The sequence below is a fragment of the Sinohyriopsis cumingii genome, chromosome 3 (genome assembly GCF_028554795.1).
Source record: "Sinohyriopsis cumingii isolate HCF-2022 chromosome 3, ASM2855479v2, whole genome shotgun sequence".
In the NCBI taxonomy this organism is placed as follows: Eukaryota; Metazoa; Mollusca; class Bivalvia; order Unionida; family Unionidae; genus Sinohyriopsis; species Sinohyriopsis cumingii.
The window spans coordinates 98,305,801-98,325,756 of NC_142963.1; the positions used below are offsets into that span (position 1 = coordinate 98,305,801).

General features: G+C 36.5%; 1 protein-coding gene across 3 annotated transcripts in view; it reads left to right on the forward strand.

The window, feature by feature from the left end:
* LOC149803366 (uncharacterized) overlaps window positions 1-19,956 on the forward strand; it is a 46,544-nt gene that overhangs the window by 1,029 nt on the left and 25,559 nt on the right. For all 3 annotated transcript variants that reach the window (XM_089951381.1, XM_089951383.1, XM_089951384.1), the window contains exon 2: window positions 18,995-19,048. In XM_089951381.1, the coding sequence (XP_089807507.1) occupies window positions 18,995-19,048 (54 nt within the window). The remainder of the gene's footprint in view (window positions 1-18,994; window positions 19,049-19,956) is intronic.

A 19,956-nucleotide genomic window follows, 5' to 3' on the forward strand; every position in this document is an offset into this window, starting at 1 on the left:
ACCCATTATATCCGCAGTCGTCGGTGGCGTTAAATGAACTTCGCGCCGCGATAGATCAACTCATTAACCATGATGAATTAGACAGACAGGCATATATTAACACTGATAGAATGGCCGTTCAATCTTGACAGAGCATGGAGAATTTCTTGCAAGAAATGTACCACGGAAACATGAACCATTCTCTTCCTGCAGGAACGGAGTTGAAGAATAGGGCCAACGTGTCCTCACTGCGTATCGTAAGATGCGACTGAGTGGAGGCAAACTGTTTGCCATGGATTGCGTTCCTTGTAAAGGGAGGAGAAAATGAAAATGGTATTTGAATTGAGGTTTCTCGATATAACACACTACTTTGGCCTCAACTTCTTCTAGACGGGTCGGCATGGGCCCGGTCTCAAAAAATCGGCTGATCACGTCAAGACCTATGAGGTCTTCTTAATTTGTTTTTCTCACTGAATGCTTAACGTTTTCTTGTATCTCTCTTCATACCATCGTTGCCTCATAGTGAACTCGTTTTCTCTTTCTGTCGCCTCTCAGAAAATTACCTAGAAGATGGTGGCTTAACGTGTCATTCTGTAGGTATCTTTACCTTCTGATTATACCACCTGTGTATCCTTGGCACTTGATAAGTGTCCCCTTGTTGGTCTCCGTGGTATGCTGGCAAGCACGGGAGATGAACACTAAAAGGACAATGGAAAATCAAAAAATATCAGCTTAAAGGAACTAAACTTCTATATGATTCGGATGATGAAACTTGTAGCGTGGAGTCATTCCCACACTTGATGGTTACCCAGCCCAGAGACTCCTCAAATCCATTGCCGCAATATCATCATTTTTCGTCGAAAAGAATACACTTGGTCTAGTCGGCACATAAAAAAAAATGTCAACAAATTAAAATGGGGTTGTTTGTTTGTAGAGTGTATGTGGGGAGTACAATTTTAAACTATCCAGCAAATTAAGACTTTCTTTGATATTCCAGTAGCCTCTTTTGCTCACACATCACTTAATTCGTCAAAGGGAATGATTCGAAGTCATGGCTTTCCTGGACTCAGCGACACAGAAATTGTCGAAGGGATGACAAATCAATGTGTTCTGCCATCCGTAGGATTCGTATGAAACGTAACGGCAATTTGCAGGACACAAACGTAGTTATACTCACCTTCAACACACAAACAGTACCTAGCGTAGTTAAAGTTGGATTTCTACAAGTTAAGGACGAGATATACATCCCAAACCCACTTCAATGTCTCAAATGTCAGAAGTACGGACATCACAAAGACAGATGTTCCAAAAGCCCAGTATGTGGACTATGCGGGGACCTTTCTCATCGGGAACCCGAGTGAAAGGCTACTCCTCACTGCGTCAGCTGCGACAAAGGAGCACCACGCAAATTCCAAGGACTGTGAAAACATGGAAAATGGAAAAGGAAGCACAAAGGGTGAAATACACAACCAATATCCATTTTCCAGAGGCCAGAAAGATTGTTAAAGCTAGAATCCTCATACCTGGCACAACCTTCATCACGTGACAACAGCGCCACGTAAAAAAATTAACATCATGCAGCGTTTCCTAATTCTGTCCGCGTGATCATCATTGGGCTTTCCTGATCATCAAAAACATAGCTGCTGTTAAACTTTGTTGTGCGTTGGCTAACTTTGGCTAACTTTTATATTGTAGCTCCGTCGGTAGACTATCAATCATATTATGATGTACCTCGCGATTTTAACAGCACAGTCATCAAAACGAACATCTTTCAGTGAATTTTCTCAATGACGTCTAAGACGCGCCTGATGTTGAGGATCTAAAGGTCAATCACAACAACGTAGTTGTGTACGACAACGTACCGTTGGATCAACAAAAAATCACGCTCGGATATTTGCACGCAGCAGGCACATAAATGCCGACGTGATCTAAGTGACACAACGCTGTGCATATGTTCCTAAAGTGATTCGTGATAGCGCTAACATGTTGACGGTGTTCAACGGGGTAGACGCGCACGGACTAGGACATAATTATCAAACCTGATCCGTCGGCGACATGGCCAGGAATGAGTTTAAAACGTTTTGCTCAAGCTCACACTCAACCCTGTATGGACTTGTCACCATCGAGTTCACAAACAAACGTGGACGCTACCGCATAAGACTGGACCGTATATCGGGGAGCAGCAGGGAGGATGAACAGACCAGTTTGGATCAAATCTTTTTGAAAAATAAAGCTTCCTGCGAAACAAAATGAAAATACAAGGTCAGTAACGTCACACCGAAGCGTTTTTCTGATTGGGTTAGCTCATTTTGTTACTTTATCTGTGTCGCTCGTGTTTTCGAATTTGTATGCGTGTTCATTTACCCACCCGGAGACTCATTATTGGTCGTCACCCTCCATGCTGCTGTAGTGTGTGAGTAATTAAATCATTATTATATCAATAATGGAATCTCACACATCTAAAATAGCTCGACAGCGACTAGAGGCAGTTAAGAAATATCTCCCCGTCCGTGATTCTTTCAAGCAACAACTACAAGAGAGTCAGGAGTCTCAGGTGGAATTTACAGAAGGTGCAGAACAGTTATTTAAACCGGTTACGAAGGCTACCGTGGGTCTTCTTCCCTCGTTGGAGAAAACCGCTAAAGCAACTGAACAAACCGCTAAAGCAACTGGATAAATAACAGAAAGAGCTATAAAAAAAGATTATAAGAGAGCTTCCAGGTAAAATAGCTGGTGCTACTTATCAACCACAAACACAAGAAATACTTGAGGATATTGACCAGCTTCGTTCTGAAGCAGCCGATATAAAGGATCTTATACCAGAAACAAAACCAGAACAAGCAAGAGAGAAATATGAAATAACTAGTAAATTTAGCGAAGAGGATAATACCATCATCAAAAAAGAAATTCAAAACACGGATTAATTATTTGCGTTTACCGTACGCAGTTTTGATCAAAGACAAAAATAACTGAAACCCGAGTACGTTAATGATACTGTACGTCGTGATAACAAGTACCAATGGATATTTCGTTTACACTAAGGGGTTGATCAGGTCCGAAATAGTGATACAAGATATGTTACATTGTTAATAGATTTGGAATAGATAAATATTTTGCACTGTTACAACAACGACAAAGACAACGACAAAAACAACAACCACAGCACCCAGCCCAAATAACAAGTGAGGAAAATACGGTGCCACTGGAAGTGGTATTGGTACAGGTAACAGGGGGACTGGTCTTCTTTCTCCATGCCCCAATAACGTCCTTATTGATGTTAATAGACTGGAAATCCTCACTGGAAAAAAACAAGCCGGTAATTATTCCCCACAAATCATTAATGAAGCAGCAGCTATTTGTCAGAGATTACTTACAGGCGGTATCATGGACTTTAGTGTTAATCGGTATCTCATTGATAAAATCGTTGACGATAACCACACTGTTTAAGGGTATACAATTATATCAGTGACAAGACAATAAGATGATTATACATAATGCTCAACGTGGACATGTAATGGTCAGGGTTATAAATTTGCGATTACCAACATATAAAGTCATTTACGGGGATGGACTCGGTGATGTTGTTCAGGGTCTATGCAGAAGGATAGCCCCAAATGAAATACCGACTGCGAAACAACTATCAATGAAAGCTATTGACGATGCTGGTGATAAAGGTATTGGTGCTGTTGATGATGTTGCTAGTAAAGCATTCTCAGCAATCAAGGATAGACTAGCACGATTAATACGACGAAAATCACAGCCAGTTAAACTGCCAAGCACTGAAGTTATGCCTTCAGATGTCAGTAAAATAATTAATCAAGCTTCAAATCAAAAACTAGCAGAGTAGGTTAGTGCGCAACTATCAGAAAAAGAAAAAATATAACTGCTAGTCTGAGAGCAGGAAGTGGTCTTCCTGTTAGACGATAACAATAATAATAAAATGTTCAAAAGTGCATATTATCCGTCATTCGACACGAACGCACCAGTTCTCAAAGATGAATCGGTGCGCGTTTATCAATATTATTCTTATGACGTACGACAGCCAAATCAGCGTGGGCGAATGAGCTTCAAGTTCAGGATACAAGTAGATATTTCTTACCCGCTGAAGCATTTACTGATGTAGAAGATGAAATTCTGAGAACAGATAAAACTGAATATGGAGCTGATTTTAGTGTTGGTTTTGTTAATAATGGCATTATGGCGTTGTTCGACAGTGCTATGTTTATCATCGACGGAAGAAATATTGAATCAATTAAGAAAGATGTCGACGTTGCCAAGACGATATTGGGTCTAGCAAGATATTCTGATGATTACATGAAGGATACTACTAACCACTCTAGCAACATACGCCATCATATAAAACGACCAAGAAACATTGCCGACAACGCTGACGCTGATGTGTGGCCGGTGGCTCATAGTGCAAATCCAGAATTCAAAATAGGATTCGCAGCACGTCGATCAGTGCTAAAGGATGGAAGCAGAAGATTATCATGTGCAATTCCACTGTCACATTTCTTTGGATTTTGCAGAAATGTCAGAAAGGTTATTTTCGGAGCCAGTGATACAGTTTTACTTATGCGAAAGAGTGATGACAACGATGCAAGCTGGCAACCTGCTGCTGTTGTTGATGCTGGTAAAGTAATACTGACAAAACTTTCATTGTGGATGCCAATAGTGATATCATCACTCGCTGAAGAAAAACGGTTTCTTTCTTTTATGGATTTGGGTGGTAAATCAACATTATTTGGTTGACGATGACCACAGAGAGTGTTCAAAGTACCACTAATGGTTTATTCACATGGCAGATAGCACCACAGCTAGGTGTATCAGCACCAAGACATATATTTGCTGCTTTCCAAAATACTGATTGAATAAACTCACAAACACACAGTATAATGATATTGACAAACTTGGTATTTCTTAGGTTTACTGAGAATAAATGGACATCAAGAACCATCCGAATATACATTATTGAATTTTAAGAATAATCACGAGCATATCATCGTATGATGACATTCATGGGACGTGATCAAAATATTGATTCTAGTCAACAAATATCACACCTAGATTTTACAGCTCTGTATCCGATTTATTTCTTTTCGCTGGAACACATGGATTTATTTAGACAATCTGTCGTTGATATACAGTTTTATGCTCGTGTGGCAAGAGGAGCTATAGCTAATTACAGAGCAATCGCTGTCATACTCTCAGACAAAACAATGTTACTTGAAAGCGTTGATGGACGAATGAGAGTTATGGATGCCCCAGTGGAAAAAACATGTAATTAAATCGCTCATGATATTATATAATCATATCATCACGTTAGTGTCAGTCTGACTCCTGGTCAGATTAAAAAGCTTCAATCGAAATCAGCACCAAAAAAAATGCGGAACTAAAATAGCACTAAAACAAGATCAGATCGCAGGTGGTCCAATAAAATATTACTGACAGAACGTCAACTCAATGAAGCTAAATAATCAAAGACCGGCGTACTACTTAATCTTTCTGCGGGTGACATTAAAAACACAGTCAAGACGGGTGCTATATTTCCACTTCTTGCAGCATAACAGATTTAATAACCGCTGCATCCCCAGCTGTTGCAAAAGCAGCTGCACTTGGTGCTGTTGAAACTGCTGCTAGAATGGCACTAAAGAAAATAACAGGTCACGGAATAAAGGTTTCCAAAAAAAGTTGAAGGGTCTAAGACTGCCAGGACCCCCCCCCCCCCATTCGTGGTACAGAAAGGGTTTAAGACTTCCCGCGACACTTCGTTAGACGCAAAGCGTCTCCTTTGTATGTCCAGTTTTGATTTAATTGTTGCTGCTAAGCTATTAAATATAAAAATTTCAGAGGTGTTTTTATGCGTGATCAATTACCAAAACAACCATACCGTGTTAGAACCAGTATCATTAATATCGATGGAAGTTCTGAAAAAGGTACTCATTGGGTTGCATACGCGATTGATCCACGTGGAAATGTTTTCTTCGATTCGTATGTGTTGGTGCCAGCAACAGAATTTTTAAAATATGTCGGCAGAGTGCAAAGTACTCCCGTCTGGTAGTCAACATTACCAACACAGACAATAACTGATCCGCCGATATGTGGCTGTGAAGTAATTGCTGTACTCGACACTGTGTCATCATCAACAACACCACCTCATAAAGTCGTGCACGAGTATACAAGTAGACAGTATAACCGTCCACCGTCGTTTTAAACAGATCTTAAAGTATAATGGTAGATATTTACGGAAGACCTACTCCGAGTAAGACTCAGAGCAAACCCCAAGGCGACTTATATAATTATGCAACCCTTGGCGAGGCCAATGATGAACTCGCTAATCTTTTGAGTCTCGAAAATGTAGACCAAAATGAAGTCGTTGTTTTTCAGGATAAACAAGGACGGTTCAAGACGAGTAATATCCCGTTGACAGATATTATTCTGCGGGTTCTGATGTTAATGAAGATAAATTAGTGGCATTTACTAAAAACGATAAAATTAAATAATTCGGAGGAATCGGTTCTAACACTTATGGAGAGATAACTGTACTCATCAGAAGAATTAGAGATATTATGTATAGTGATCTCAGTATGAGTAAAAATACAAATATTAATGTGAGAGAACCAAAAGCGGATGATGATGTGGTAACAAAAAGATACATACACAGCAACAACAATACAATCAGAACTGATATCAATGATCGTTTACTAACCTTAGGTGATACTATGACTGGTTTTCTCAATATGACTAATAATAAAATTACTGGTCTTGGAGGACCTGAATCGAGCAAAGGAATACGTCGACAATAGCAACATTCCGATGATGAACTTGTTAATTACAATCAATGATAGAATGACCACATTTAGATCTGAATATTCTAATTATTGACAATCGTTTATAGATTTTCGCAAAAAATAAATGGACTCTTGATGATTTCTTTGGAAAGCCAACATTTATCGGTATGAAACTCTCCGAAATAAAAAAAATTACTAATGGCGTAGTATATACAGTAGCGTCTGGGTCAGCATTATGGACACCACTTAATAAATCCATCAAACATCGTGCTGAGGTTACCGGTATATACATGTTCTCAGTACTCGGCACTACGACACTTACGATATCTACCACAATTTCACGGCGTTATCCACTAACTGGATCCTCTGCACATATGTTAATGATGTTGGAGAAAGCATACTCAAAATTACCTTCGTTGATATCAGCAGGCCTTAGGTAGCAAGGTAGCAAGTTCACAGAAATGATACAGATTTACAACGAGGCAATGATTGTGTCAGAATCAACGAATGATTTACAAAATCGGGATTTAAAATCCTGATTTAAAATCAGTGGTTTAACAATAATGTCGTTACTGCAACAGATTGTCGCTAATACAACACCGTTGAAAACCACGATGATATCAGCAAGCTTAACCGATCCTGAGTTAAACGTTAACTTTCCATCTGCAATTCCAGTGAGAGAAGTCGCACTAGCACAATTACGAGTGTATCATAATTGGCCAAATGTTAGATCAAATTCATTCGGTGAGTTGCAAGCAAATAATTATTTGGTATTTTCCTATAAAAATAAACCAGATGATATACAAGATTGGAATGCTGTGAGTATACCTGCGGGTAATTATCAAGTCGAACAAATAAATAATGAATTCCAGCGCAGAATTAAATCTATAAAAGAATCCAAAATTAATATCACTGTTCATGGACCAACAATATCATCTGCGATAGAAATAAACTCGATAGAATACGCAGTCGATATATATCAATCATCGATCAGAACCGTATTAGGATGGCCAGAGATAGCAAATGTTTATCAAGTACCACCAGAAACTCAACGTATCAATTTCTCAACGGACAAATGAATATTTTTAGAACTTCCAGAATATCGAAATGGAGAACCATGGAGTTTATGGAATATACTTTCAACGCGTCTGATGGTACAAATCTTCCCATGAGTAGATTTGGTTTTTTTACGATAAGTATAATAATAAAGACGGATTCGAAAAAGAAGATCTTTATGAATTTTCCGACAGAGTCAAGTCAGAATACAAACCTGTACTCGGTCAACAACAATTTTTTTCAAGCGTTACACAATATTACAGTGATGATAATAAGCAGCAGAACGGCGCAACGATACAACATTTAAACCAGGTTATATTCAACCTTGAGTTTGTCAATTAAATTATCATTGAACATGTAATTGACCGTGCTGATAGAATAGTTCATGTCTCAACGATTAAACAATTATTCCTGGACGCATATGTAATTACAGAAGAAAAATTGCCAAACTTCATAGTACCAACATTTAACGCCGACGAGCTAAAAAATCATGCAACGACGTCATCAATAATAATTTTCCTAAAATTTTTGCCGCATGGAAAAAAATAGCCCCTCAATCAAATATTTTTCAACATAGCAATGACCCATATGGAGGTCGTCATACTTCACCATGAATTGTTAATATAGCATCAAAGATCGCGGTTAATTTTGTATGTGATGCTATCAATGTAAGCTATCAAGTCGATCTTGAAAATTCCAATCAGGAATATATTTTATATACATTTACACCTCAAGCTCCCCCTGGACATTTTATTGTGTTAGAACCCGTTAATCCAGTTTATCTGCTAAGTCATAATCCGCTACTATCAATGATACATTTCAAACTTACTGACCAAACCGGGCACTTCCTTCATTTGCGATATGAAGCTCTAAATATAAATCTGAATGTAAGATCATACAGATCTTTTCGCAGATCTTCACGTTCATAATTGATTTTCAGTCCTGATTACTACTCAGGGGAAATAAAATATATTAAAACAAAATTTATGTTTTACTGATCATCAGTCAGATTTCAGGTAAATAGTACTCAACATAACAATATTCAGTCAGATTTCAGGTAAATGGTACCAAAAAAACAACAGTCAGTCAGATTTTATAATTTTCTGTAGTAAATGTTACTTAACACTGTAAGAATTAGTCAGATTTAATAATTCTTTGGGGTAAATAATATTCAAAATTGTGAAAAGCAGATTGAAAACAGAAAAAAATTACAAAATTACAATTTCATAAATATATCATAACAATTATTTTTTTACTGCTCATCAGTCAGTTTTCAGGTAAATGATTCTTAAAATTGTTCAAATCAGTCAGATTTTATAATTTGATGGTGTAAATATTACTCAGAGCTGTGAACATCCTACTGAAAACATAAAATTACATAATAAATAATATGTTCAGAATAAAAATAAATATTATAATCTTAATAAATATTACTATCAGAATAAATATTATCAAAATAAAAAAAATATTATAATCTGAAAAAAATAGCATTATCAGAATAAAAATACAAATCTTATCCTTCGCTGATTATTGAATTTGGTTGGGTAAATGATACTCAAAATTGTGATCATCGACCATATTTCATAATTTGTTTGGATAAATGGCATTCAAAGTAATAATTATAGGGCTGATTTCATAATTTTCTGGGTAAATGATACTTACAAAAATGAAAAACCTACTGAAAACAGAAAATTACATCCGGAGTGTTATTACATTTCCTATTACCAACAAATTTGCTATTTTGACTCTGTGTAATACCTCGTAAATTATTTAAAGAATTATTTTATATATCGGAATCAATATCATCGATCACAAGACCGTCTTCGATTACTCAGCAAAAACACTACTAGACAAACCTATGTCAAAGATAATGTTTATTCCTCTTAGTATCGAATTTGAGATAACCAAATTTATCACATCAACGACTGTTATTTTTAGTTCAAGATGAAACCATCACGTGATACTTCATATTTTTTGATGATAGGATATTTCACAAATTAATTTTGCTTCATTTTATATAATAATATTATTTTCCTAAATAATTATTGTAAAAATCTGGCGATATAGTCTTCGGCGCTTTTTATGCCTGTCATTACCGGAGTTATTTTTTTATCATAATATCATTTAAGCTCTCTGTATTTTTTCCCACCACCTTGCACACATAACTGTGTCTCTCCTCTAACCTCAACAGCACATTTCAAGCACGGGTTTGGTCCAAGACTTCCTCTTCGCACTCTTTGTAGGTGCAGTCAACATAATTCGTTCACGCCGGTTTTGTTACAACGCGCTCAAGAACTCATCATTAGCAATTTACAGTTCTTCTTTGTTTGAATCATTATATATATATATATATATATATATATATATATATATATATATATATATATATATATATATATATATATATATATATATATATATATATATATATATATATAAAATTATACTTCAGTTTAATTATATATATGCTTTAATTATAATATGGAGGAGTTTGAGAGATTATCTACAATCGAACTTCTAAAGCTAGATTCGATCTTCACAGAAGAACAAATGACTTGCCGAGACAGGCTCTGGTTGATCCGACGAAAACTTTGATTAAAAGTATTCATGATGCCAAGGAAGAATTTCGCAGTGATTATGCAGCTAATGTGTGGTCAACATTCAGAATCAGGCTCAACAACGAAGGTGTTATCGATGATACAATGAATGACCAACGAGCAGAGACGATTATTCACAATCAAAGATATTTTTGTAGTATAAAATTTATTGCGGAAGTAGACGATACTTCGATTATCCGTGACAAACGTGACCATGTTCGATTACATCACACTGGAAATATTGTTACATTAAATATAAATTTCAAATCAGGAATATTGACTGGTATTAACAAACCGTATTACGAACGAGCGTATCTTGTTACCGCAGTTATTTATGCACTATATCCGCTGAATGATAAACCTAGCGTTGATGATCTCAAACCACTGAAATTTTCGAAAATAAATTGTGTAGCCGAACGGGTAATGGAACATTTTACAAATGCAACACGTGGAAATAAACTAACAGATCTACGACGTGAAGAAATAAACAAATGGGCTGAGTCAGTCAAAGATAAAGGAGCTACAATAAATTATCTTGCTAAGTTAGAAAAAATAATAATGGTAATAACAATAACAGGAGAAGCATTATAAGAGCCAAAATATTTATCGAAAGGAGCTCTGATAAATATCATAATGCACCTGCTTGGACTACTGCTATAGTAACATTTCCAAGAGATAGAACCGCTAGATTTTGCGAAGGAAATATATTTTATTTTATTAATGAAATAAGTAAGAATGATCCTGTGTCGGTGTGGTTATATCAAAGTTCTACAGAAAATCACGTCGAATGAATTAAACCTGATGGAACTATCTGTATCAGGGGCCCCGAGTGGCCGAGTGGTCTAAAGCGCTGTCCGTTACGGATCACTGCCATCTCACCTCTGTCTGCGTGGGTTCCAGTCCAAGGCTTGGCTAGCGTGAGAACGTGGGAAAGCCTGCCAGTAGCTTCTCGTGGGTCGGTGGTTCTTCCACGGGTTTTCCAGGGTTCTTCCTCCACTAGTTATACTGGCCGCCATGTATAGCCTATCTTGTGCTGAAAAATGGCGTTAAACCATAGAACAACAACAACAACTATCTGTATCGAAGAAAATAAATTTGATCAGTTTGTAAGACCTAATGGTGAGATTCATAGAACAGAATTTCTTCCTAAAAAATGAAAGAAATTGCGTCAAAATACACCAACGATCATGAAAGTTGTTCAGTAAATGTTTCACGATTCCATCAGTCGTGGCTCACTTTGCTAGAGAGAGAAATTCATGGAAACAAACTCGGTTTGATTTTCTCGATGATATAATATCAATTTGTGTCGAACACGGACATGGTGGATTATGGAATACCAGACACTATTATAAGGATGTTATCTCGGTTGATACGGTTGCATGTTATCACGGAAGTGTTCATGGAATGGGAGAGTGTTCTGGATATTTTAAGAGATTTGGACATCCAACACGCAAGATGACCAGAGTATCGATAAAAGAACCCCTACCATATTTTGATATGAATGGATTTGCATGAATCATATCATTTTAGTTTGCCGAAGGTCTTCATCCGAATGTCGCTGTTTGGTTTGGAAAACATTTTAGCGAACTCGTTTGGGCTTCAATAGCTTTACTACGATATATGCTTCTTGTAAAAATATTGATATCGTTAATTGTAAGTGAAGCAATTATATTGTCGCAGAAACAAGTTTGGTTACCACAACAAAAAATATTCTGATGATGAAAGTCCTGATATAACTGATTTTGAGAATAAAATCGGAAAAGATGTTGGTAGAAAAATAATTGGCAAATTTACTCAAGGAGAATCACATGATCATAAACTACATTGTACAAGATTAATTAGAGATGATGCTGAACTCGATTTTATAATTGCTGATACAACGAAGAGAAACACATTTATAATTCTAAGTAATGTTAATTTATCAGACGAACTAAATTAGGTACAGTTGTGAGTTACACTGATGGTGAGGCACTGCAGTTTACTCATTTACGATCTCCTATGCTTGTTTACGTTTCGATAAATGCATTATCGATGATAAATAGATTTCCTGATGCTGCTGTTAGAGTTGCCACAACTTCATTTTATTTTTGTATTTTTTAAAATTCAGGATTGCTAGAACAACTACATATCGGCGCTGATGCATCATGGGGCGAATGTAGAATAAAACAAAAAAGATACTTAGTTGTTCTGAATTTGCCGACGTTGAAATTAAGAATATGTATTACAAAAATAATCAAATATCAAAATTTTCATCAGCACCATCGTAATATGATCCTGTGACCAGACATAAGACTGTTTATCTCAATGGACCGGAAGATTCTGGTAAAACAACACTTGCGATCGAATTATTTCGTGGACTTCATATTATTGTGTTGACCCCTGCACACAGGCTTGCCAGACAAATGAAAGAGCGAGAAGTAAAATCTCATACGTATCATAACTTTTTCCAACGGAAAGGAGAGACATAGACGCCTGAACGAATGGGTGAAAAATATATTATAAAGATTATTATCTGGGATGAAATATCTAGTGTTGCTGGAGATATTCAAAATATTTCTTGATTGGTTGTTGACACAAAATACTGATGTTATAATGTGTGTCGATCTTGATCAACCACCGCCTTTTGTTGGATCCTCCCCACATAAGTGGCTGAAAAAGTTCGACGATTATTATGAGAAGAAAAAAATGATCATAGAGCGCTTGATCCAGAATTTAGAGAGCGTAAGAAATTAGTCAGAGTACAAACAAATAAAATTCAGTGCGAAAAAATGCGTGAGATGATTTAAGAAACTCCTATGAATGATTTTTAGAATTTGTAGAGGCCAGATGATTTTATTGTAGCAACTGGAAAAATAGTTCCTGATACACTTCAACAACAATTATTTCTCTTACATAAAGTAAAATTTTCAAATCTACCAGTACCATTTTATTATCGCCCAACAGTTACGCGACGGTGAAATATCGAAGTTGAGATTCCAGGTTGTGTTAGGAAACGAAGTCTTGTGTTAAATGATATTGTTTTAGTTCCTGTCAGTGTTGTTATAACGATTCATTCGTCACAAGGAATAGTTATTTCTCATACTAATATATGGATTGTTGATGATCATATTGAATGGTCAAATTTAGTTTATCTCGCAGTGTCTCGAGTCAAAAGAATATCTCAGCTGCGGAGGGTTACCATAGACTTCACAGAAAATAATAATCACACCCAAGAAATTAACGATGATGTAGTAAGCAAAAAATAGTAATAAACAGTGTGGAAAAAAAGCTTGACTTTGATGAATTTATCATGACACTAAAACAACGAAAGACTAATCATTGTATAAGCTGTAACACAGTAGTGATGTTGCAAAATTCAAATAATAATTCAAGACAGTTTAACGTAGACAGAATTGATAGTAGTATTGGTCACACTCGCGAAAATGTGATGCTGACCTGTCTTTTGTGTAATCGACGTCGAGGCGCCAGTTCACAAAAGTGAACGCGGTGTAATTTTGTATCTTCAGGAATTACTTGTAAGTGTTCATGTACAAATCCACGTTGAGGAGCAGTTAAATCTAGTCTGTAGATTGCAGGTCTACCCATGGATCTTACCACACTGAAAATTGTGTGTCATCACACTCTAAATAGGATCAGTTGCTCTTTCTTTACCACCTTCAAGTTCACCAGGTTCATATAAACATCTTACAGTCACATTACCTCGTACTGGTTGCTTTGAGAAGGAGTCATGACGTTGTATTGGAATGTTTTTTTGTGATCGCATTAATGCGTTTCATAGAAATAGCATGCGTATTTTCATTATTTAACGCAGCTATTACACTCGGTAGTCTAGCAACCCATTCACGAGATCTAATATCTTTCTGTACTTTGTTCAGCGATATTTCCTGCGCATACTGACATCCAAATAACCGCTCAGCAAGTGTTCGATTAAATCGTTCAACAATTGACGTTATGTTTTTTTTTTTAATCAGAGATGATACTACACCCAGAAATTCCCTGCCAGGACCAATTTGTAGCAACTGTGGCCATAGCAAGGGTCCTCGTTGATAAATTCGTTAAAACGCAGATGCAAGTTCAGTTGCTGGTTTTAGTTTGTAGTGGTTCTGTTTCTTTATATCTACTTGAAACGACAGTTAACGCGTATTTGTATGTGCGCGATTGACGTCTACGTGTTTTAATAGTATCGTGTGGTAAAAAAAAGTATCTGCTTGATGAACTTCATTAGGAGCGCTGACATCAAAATGTGCGTACTGAATTTGTTTAGGTGGTGGTAGATACATTTGCCATATTGCCTGTCGTGCTGACCAATTTGCAGCGACATAACGTGTGACATTTGCTGCATTTGCAAGTGTACTAATCGCTGCTCTACCCCTCCAATATCCTCTTGGACTATAATAAATCGATTCCATTATGATAATAATAATCGGCTGATTAATTATCAGCCCCTAGCACTAGTTTACTTTTCATCGCGGATTTTACTAGGAAGCTAGCAAGTTTTTCTCTGAGAGATTTATTTTTTATGGAATTTAACGAGTGAATCAACTTCACATTTGCAATATGTCGTTGTTGTAAATCTTTATTTTTATATGCTATGAACGTGGTGTAACGTGACATGCTTGATCAATCGCATTTATTGGATACTCTCCAGGTCTTGGTTGATCTCGCTCGTCAAATCGAATATCAAGTCAGATTCCAGGACAACAATAATTATATCCAGGAAGATGTTTTTCTCCTGAATATTTAGCTCATGGAGCTCTCTGTAGTTTTCCTAATGAAGCAGCGATATCACTACCTGTTTTCCTTGACTTGTCAAGGGAGATAAATTTGTAATTTTTGTACCACATTTCACACACTTGCTTGTAAGCGCACGCTTTTTTTTTTTGTTATTTTTGTTAATCGACTTGTAGAGGTGGATGTTCTGCATCGAACATAATATAAATTCATTTTATTTATTATATTTCTACAACATGGATGCCATTGATTTTTCAGCGACACGTCAAGTGCCAATCAAACATCAACCAACGCTACCAAATTCTATCAGAGCAATTATCATATGTCCATCTGGGTCTGGTAAGACGCAAATGTTGCTTAATTTGATAATGAGATGGCCCAAGTGGGATAAGTTATATTTAGTGGCACTATCTGTAGATGATCAGCGATGCTACGATGTGCTTAAATATTTCAATGAAAACGCAAAATTGTTGGGCGAGGATGCTAATGATATTATTGATTTTATCACCGATATTGGTGAAACCCATCTGTGGATGACCTCGATGGATTTATTAATAATCTCGAAGTGTACGATGATGTGATGCTGGACAAACAATCAAATCAAGCTCGGTTGTTTTCTCGAGGCAGTCACAAAGACACTGGTGTTATATATGTTACTCAGCGATATTCACAAATACCTAAAGTGATCAGAGATAACTGCAATAATTTAGTTATGTTTAATGGAGTCGATACACATACTGTACGAAATATTCATCAGACTTCGTGTTCAGGGGATATGGGTATGATTAAGTTGAAAAACTAATTTTCAAGTGCGCAAACAATCCCACACGGATTTATCACGATCAATTTACATCATCCTCGGCTGCGATATCGCGTAGGTCTTGATAACATTTTTGGTTAAGAAACAGCAGCAGGGAGTGTGACGACCAACAGTGAGTGTCCCGGTGGGCAAACGAATACGCATACAAATTTGAAAACACGAGCGACAAAGATAAAGTAACAAAATGAGCTAACCCAATTAGAGAAAATCTCAGTCGGTTAGAGGCTTCGGTTTGACATTATTGACCTTGTATTTTCATTTTTGTTTCGAAGGAAGCTTTATTATTTAATAAAAACTTGCTCAAAAACTGGTCTGTTCACCCTCGCTGCTGCTGGGGTTGACGCGCGCAAGCATTCTAATGACTACGTAACCACACGCAGATTTCACTAAGAAGATTTGCCTCGTTGATCAAACCCACAAAGGATATCGCCGGGGCATGGAACTAATCTAGGCCGGACCCTATGGTAACTTAAGACAGCTTACTAATGATTTTAAAGTTAATAATGTTAGTATCAGATTTTGAATACGATACACAATGTTAACGCAGAAATTAAAAATCATAGAAGCAGAGCATCAACTCCGCGACGAAACAAATGAAAAAGTAAACAAATATTAACTGATGTAATTTTTTTTCTGCCGCGGCAGCGTATGGTGTGTGTTTTTTCTTATGTTACAACGATGTCTACAGTCGTGCCCGCCCTAATCAGGATAGCAGTTAATGCGATTTCAAACATCATTGGGATTACCAGAGCAGCTGAGAAACTTTTTATTGTCACGGTTTGAATGCCAACATACGCGGAATATATGCCTCGGCCGAATCCAGAATAGGTTCAGTTATTATGTTACACGCGTTATGGAAAATTTCAGTTAACACTGATTATGTAATGACGGTGTTATCCTAGGTGGAAAATATTAGACGTCTTCTCGGTCAGATTTACACTCGGACTTTTGAGAAAAAAAATTATTTTAGCTGGAGCAAAACAAAAAATATATAAATATGTCTGGGTGACCCGTGCGATTATTTTATTTTTGTTTGCCCGTGGTTGGCTCAGGTATGGATTTTTCCGCCGTGAAAAAAAAATATTGGTAAGTACATCAACAGCTAGTGTTTGTACGTCGTCGTAGCGACGATTTTCTTTTTCCTGTTTGAGAGTTTACGAGACAAGAATTCTCAGCGTTATTGCACATTAGTTATTAATATGTCGTCGATTATAAAGGTTTCCAAGTTCTACTTGAATGCATCCAAGCTCAGTTGCCAACGCAAGAACATTTTTATTGGAATACTTTCTACCGATTCACCGAACGACTCCAATTCTTTTACAAGTCTTGCTTCCGACGATAGATTAGAGCTACCGGTATACTGTCCGGAGTGAATTCAAGCCCGATAATATAGTCATCTTTGAACGTGCCTTGTTCCACAAAAATCATCTGCAGATCACTATCCTCTATAATTATTGTAATTATTTACCCAAGATTCGATTGTTTGTGTTGTTGTTTCTTTTATAGAGTTGCTGTTATTACACGATTTGATATATTCATTTTCGGAGTTGTAGTGATTTTTTTTCTCTCGTGTTTTATGCCAGCCATTTCTTTCACGTGTTTGGAGTATATTCTCTTTCCGTTGCAGCCTAAGTTTACATTGTTGCCCTCTCTTTCTTAGATTCTGCATTTAAGGTATTTGTTGTTGATTAGGTTCAAGGTCCAGCTGTTAAGATACTTGTTGTTTCTGTAGATCACACTCCAGCTGTTCATATTTTCTTTGCTTCTGTAATGCAGATTTTGTGTGTAATGATGTAGGTCCAGTTATACTTAGTTTTCTCGTATCTGTTATTCATATTTCTTGTGGTTGTTGTAGTACAGGTTCTTGTACTTATAGTATCCGGTATTGCTTTGCAGTAGTCTTTCCTGAAATTATTTTTCTAGTATTTTTGTTGCTTACTGGTCTGCTGACGCTCAGTTCAAACGTGATTTAGAGTCGCTGCACTCCGCTTCTCCTTTTTGTCTACCGTGTGTTGCTTTCCTAACCTTCATTCAAAGCGGGTGTGACAACGTTTGTCAGTGTGAAACATTTTCGATGGAATTTGCCAACGATGTCAATGGTATTTACTTGCGCAGATCCTCTCTTTCGAGGCATACCTACCCAAATCGTGTAAAGTCTATTAGTTCCAATTCGTAAACTTGTTTCTGTTGTTTCAATCGGTTGTTACCACATGTGCGCACATGTCTTTGATATAGTTTGGGGACAGCTGTCGTTTTATTTTACATTGTTCTAGATTTGGCTACAAAATTTATAATAATTGCCGTCCGGTGATAATCACTATGAATAGTGATAGTATTAACTAATTGGATTATTATGCGACATTTTCTTATCACTGATGACAATTATGACTGTGACCTTTTATAGGCAGCTACAGTGACGTTTTTGCCTAGTTTTCCAAGGCTAGGTTTATTTACAAACTTTTGCAGTATTTAACACTGAGTTCTCCAAAACTATTTTAAATCGAAGAGATTGATTTATGGTTTTCATTTCGGCGATCATACAAGCAAAGTCATTAAATTATCGTCAGAGAAAATTATGGTCGTTGTTATTTAGCTGCATCCATATACCATCACCGCGAAATTGTAGAAACCATCTAATAAATATCATCTATACGACAGTTGAACGCCAGGTACTCCACCTATTCATACATGGTGTATTTCTTTACGTAACCCCATTTTAACTGCTTTTTCCTGTCCAGGTTTGTAGCACACGCTTACAAACCCAACGTGGTTTATTTTTTGTAAGCATAACCGTGCAAGGTTCTGGTGGGTTTTCGTTTTCCGTCTCCTAGAATAAAGGTATCTGCTCGCCACCTACCGTCTCTCACTCTCACCCCGTGCAACATTCATTTATACAATTTTTGCCTCCAAATTAACAAGCTTATATGGAAAATACATCCTCGCAGAGTGAAACGTTAATTGCATAAACTAGAGTTTAAATGAGATCTTAAATCAAACTAAAATTTCTCCTATTTTTTCAGGTACAATTGTTGTGGTAATACTGCTGGCAATAGTGGTCGCACAAGATGGATTAGGCAAGAACCAATACTACCTACAGTTATTCTATAGATGAAATATCAGTTATTAAAACATATTCAGAGTCTTCATTTACTCTTAATAAGTACATTCTTATCAGATGTAAAACAAACAAAATCGTGCACATTGGAAAACACTATATTTCATTACTGAAAATGAATATTCACATGACATACAAAATTTTTGCTTTCATGGCAAGCCTATACGTGTTTAATCTGGTTGTGGTAATATTAGACAACCCTACATCTATAAAAATGACGCGGTAAGTCGCATTCTGACAATCTCTCTCTCTCTCTCTCTCTCTCTCTCTCTCTCTCTCTCTCTCTCTCTCTATATATATATATATATATATATATATATATATATATATATATATATATATATATATATATATAACATTATATAACCTGTATGATAATATTATTCATTTGTATTTAAATATAATGTTAATGTTATTAAGCATACTCCCGTAGGATACATAGATAGCACTTTTTGGCTTTGTTTGACTGTTTTCTGTTTGGTGTATATTTGTAATTGTCAATTCTCTCATCACACACACACACACACACACACACACACACACAGATATTCTTAATATATTATTTAGTAATAGTATTCAAACACAATTTGTAACAAATGTTCCATACCGTTTCTGGATGATATGTAAAAATAATGCGATATTTAAGTTAAAAGCTCGCATCAGAATTATATATTTTGCACATATTTCACCCACTTTAAAATTTCGTTATTTGAGTGTATGTGGGTTAAGGTAGGGTTGGGATGGAGGTAACATGGTACCTTCGGAAAGCATCACCTGTTGTTTCAAGGTAGCGATCATCACTTAAACATACATCATTGAACAAACTTTAAGATTCAAACATCAGAACAGAAATTTGTGTCTTATCTC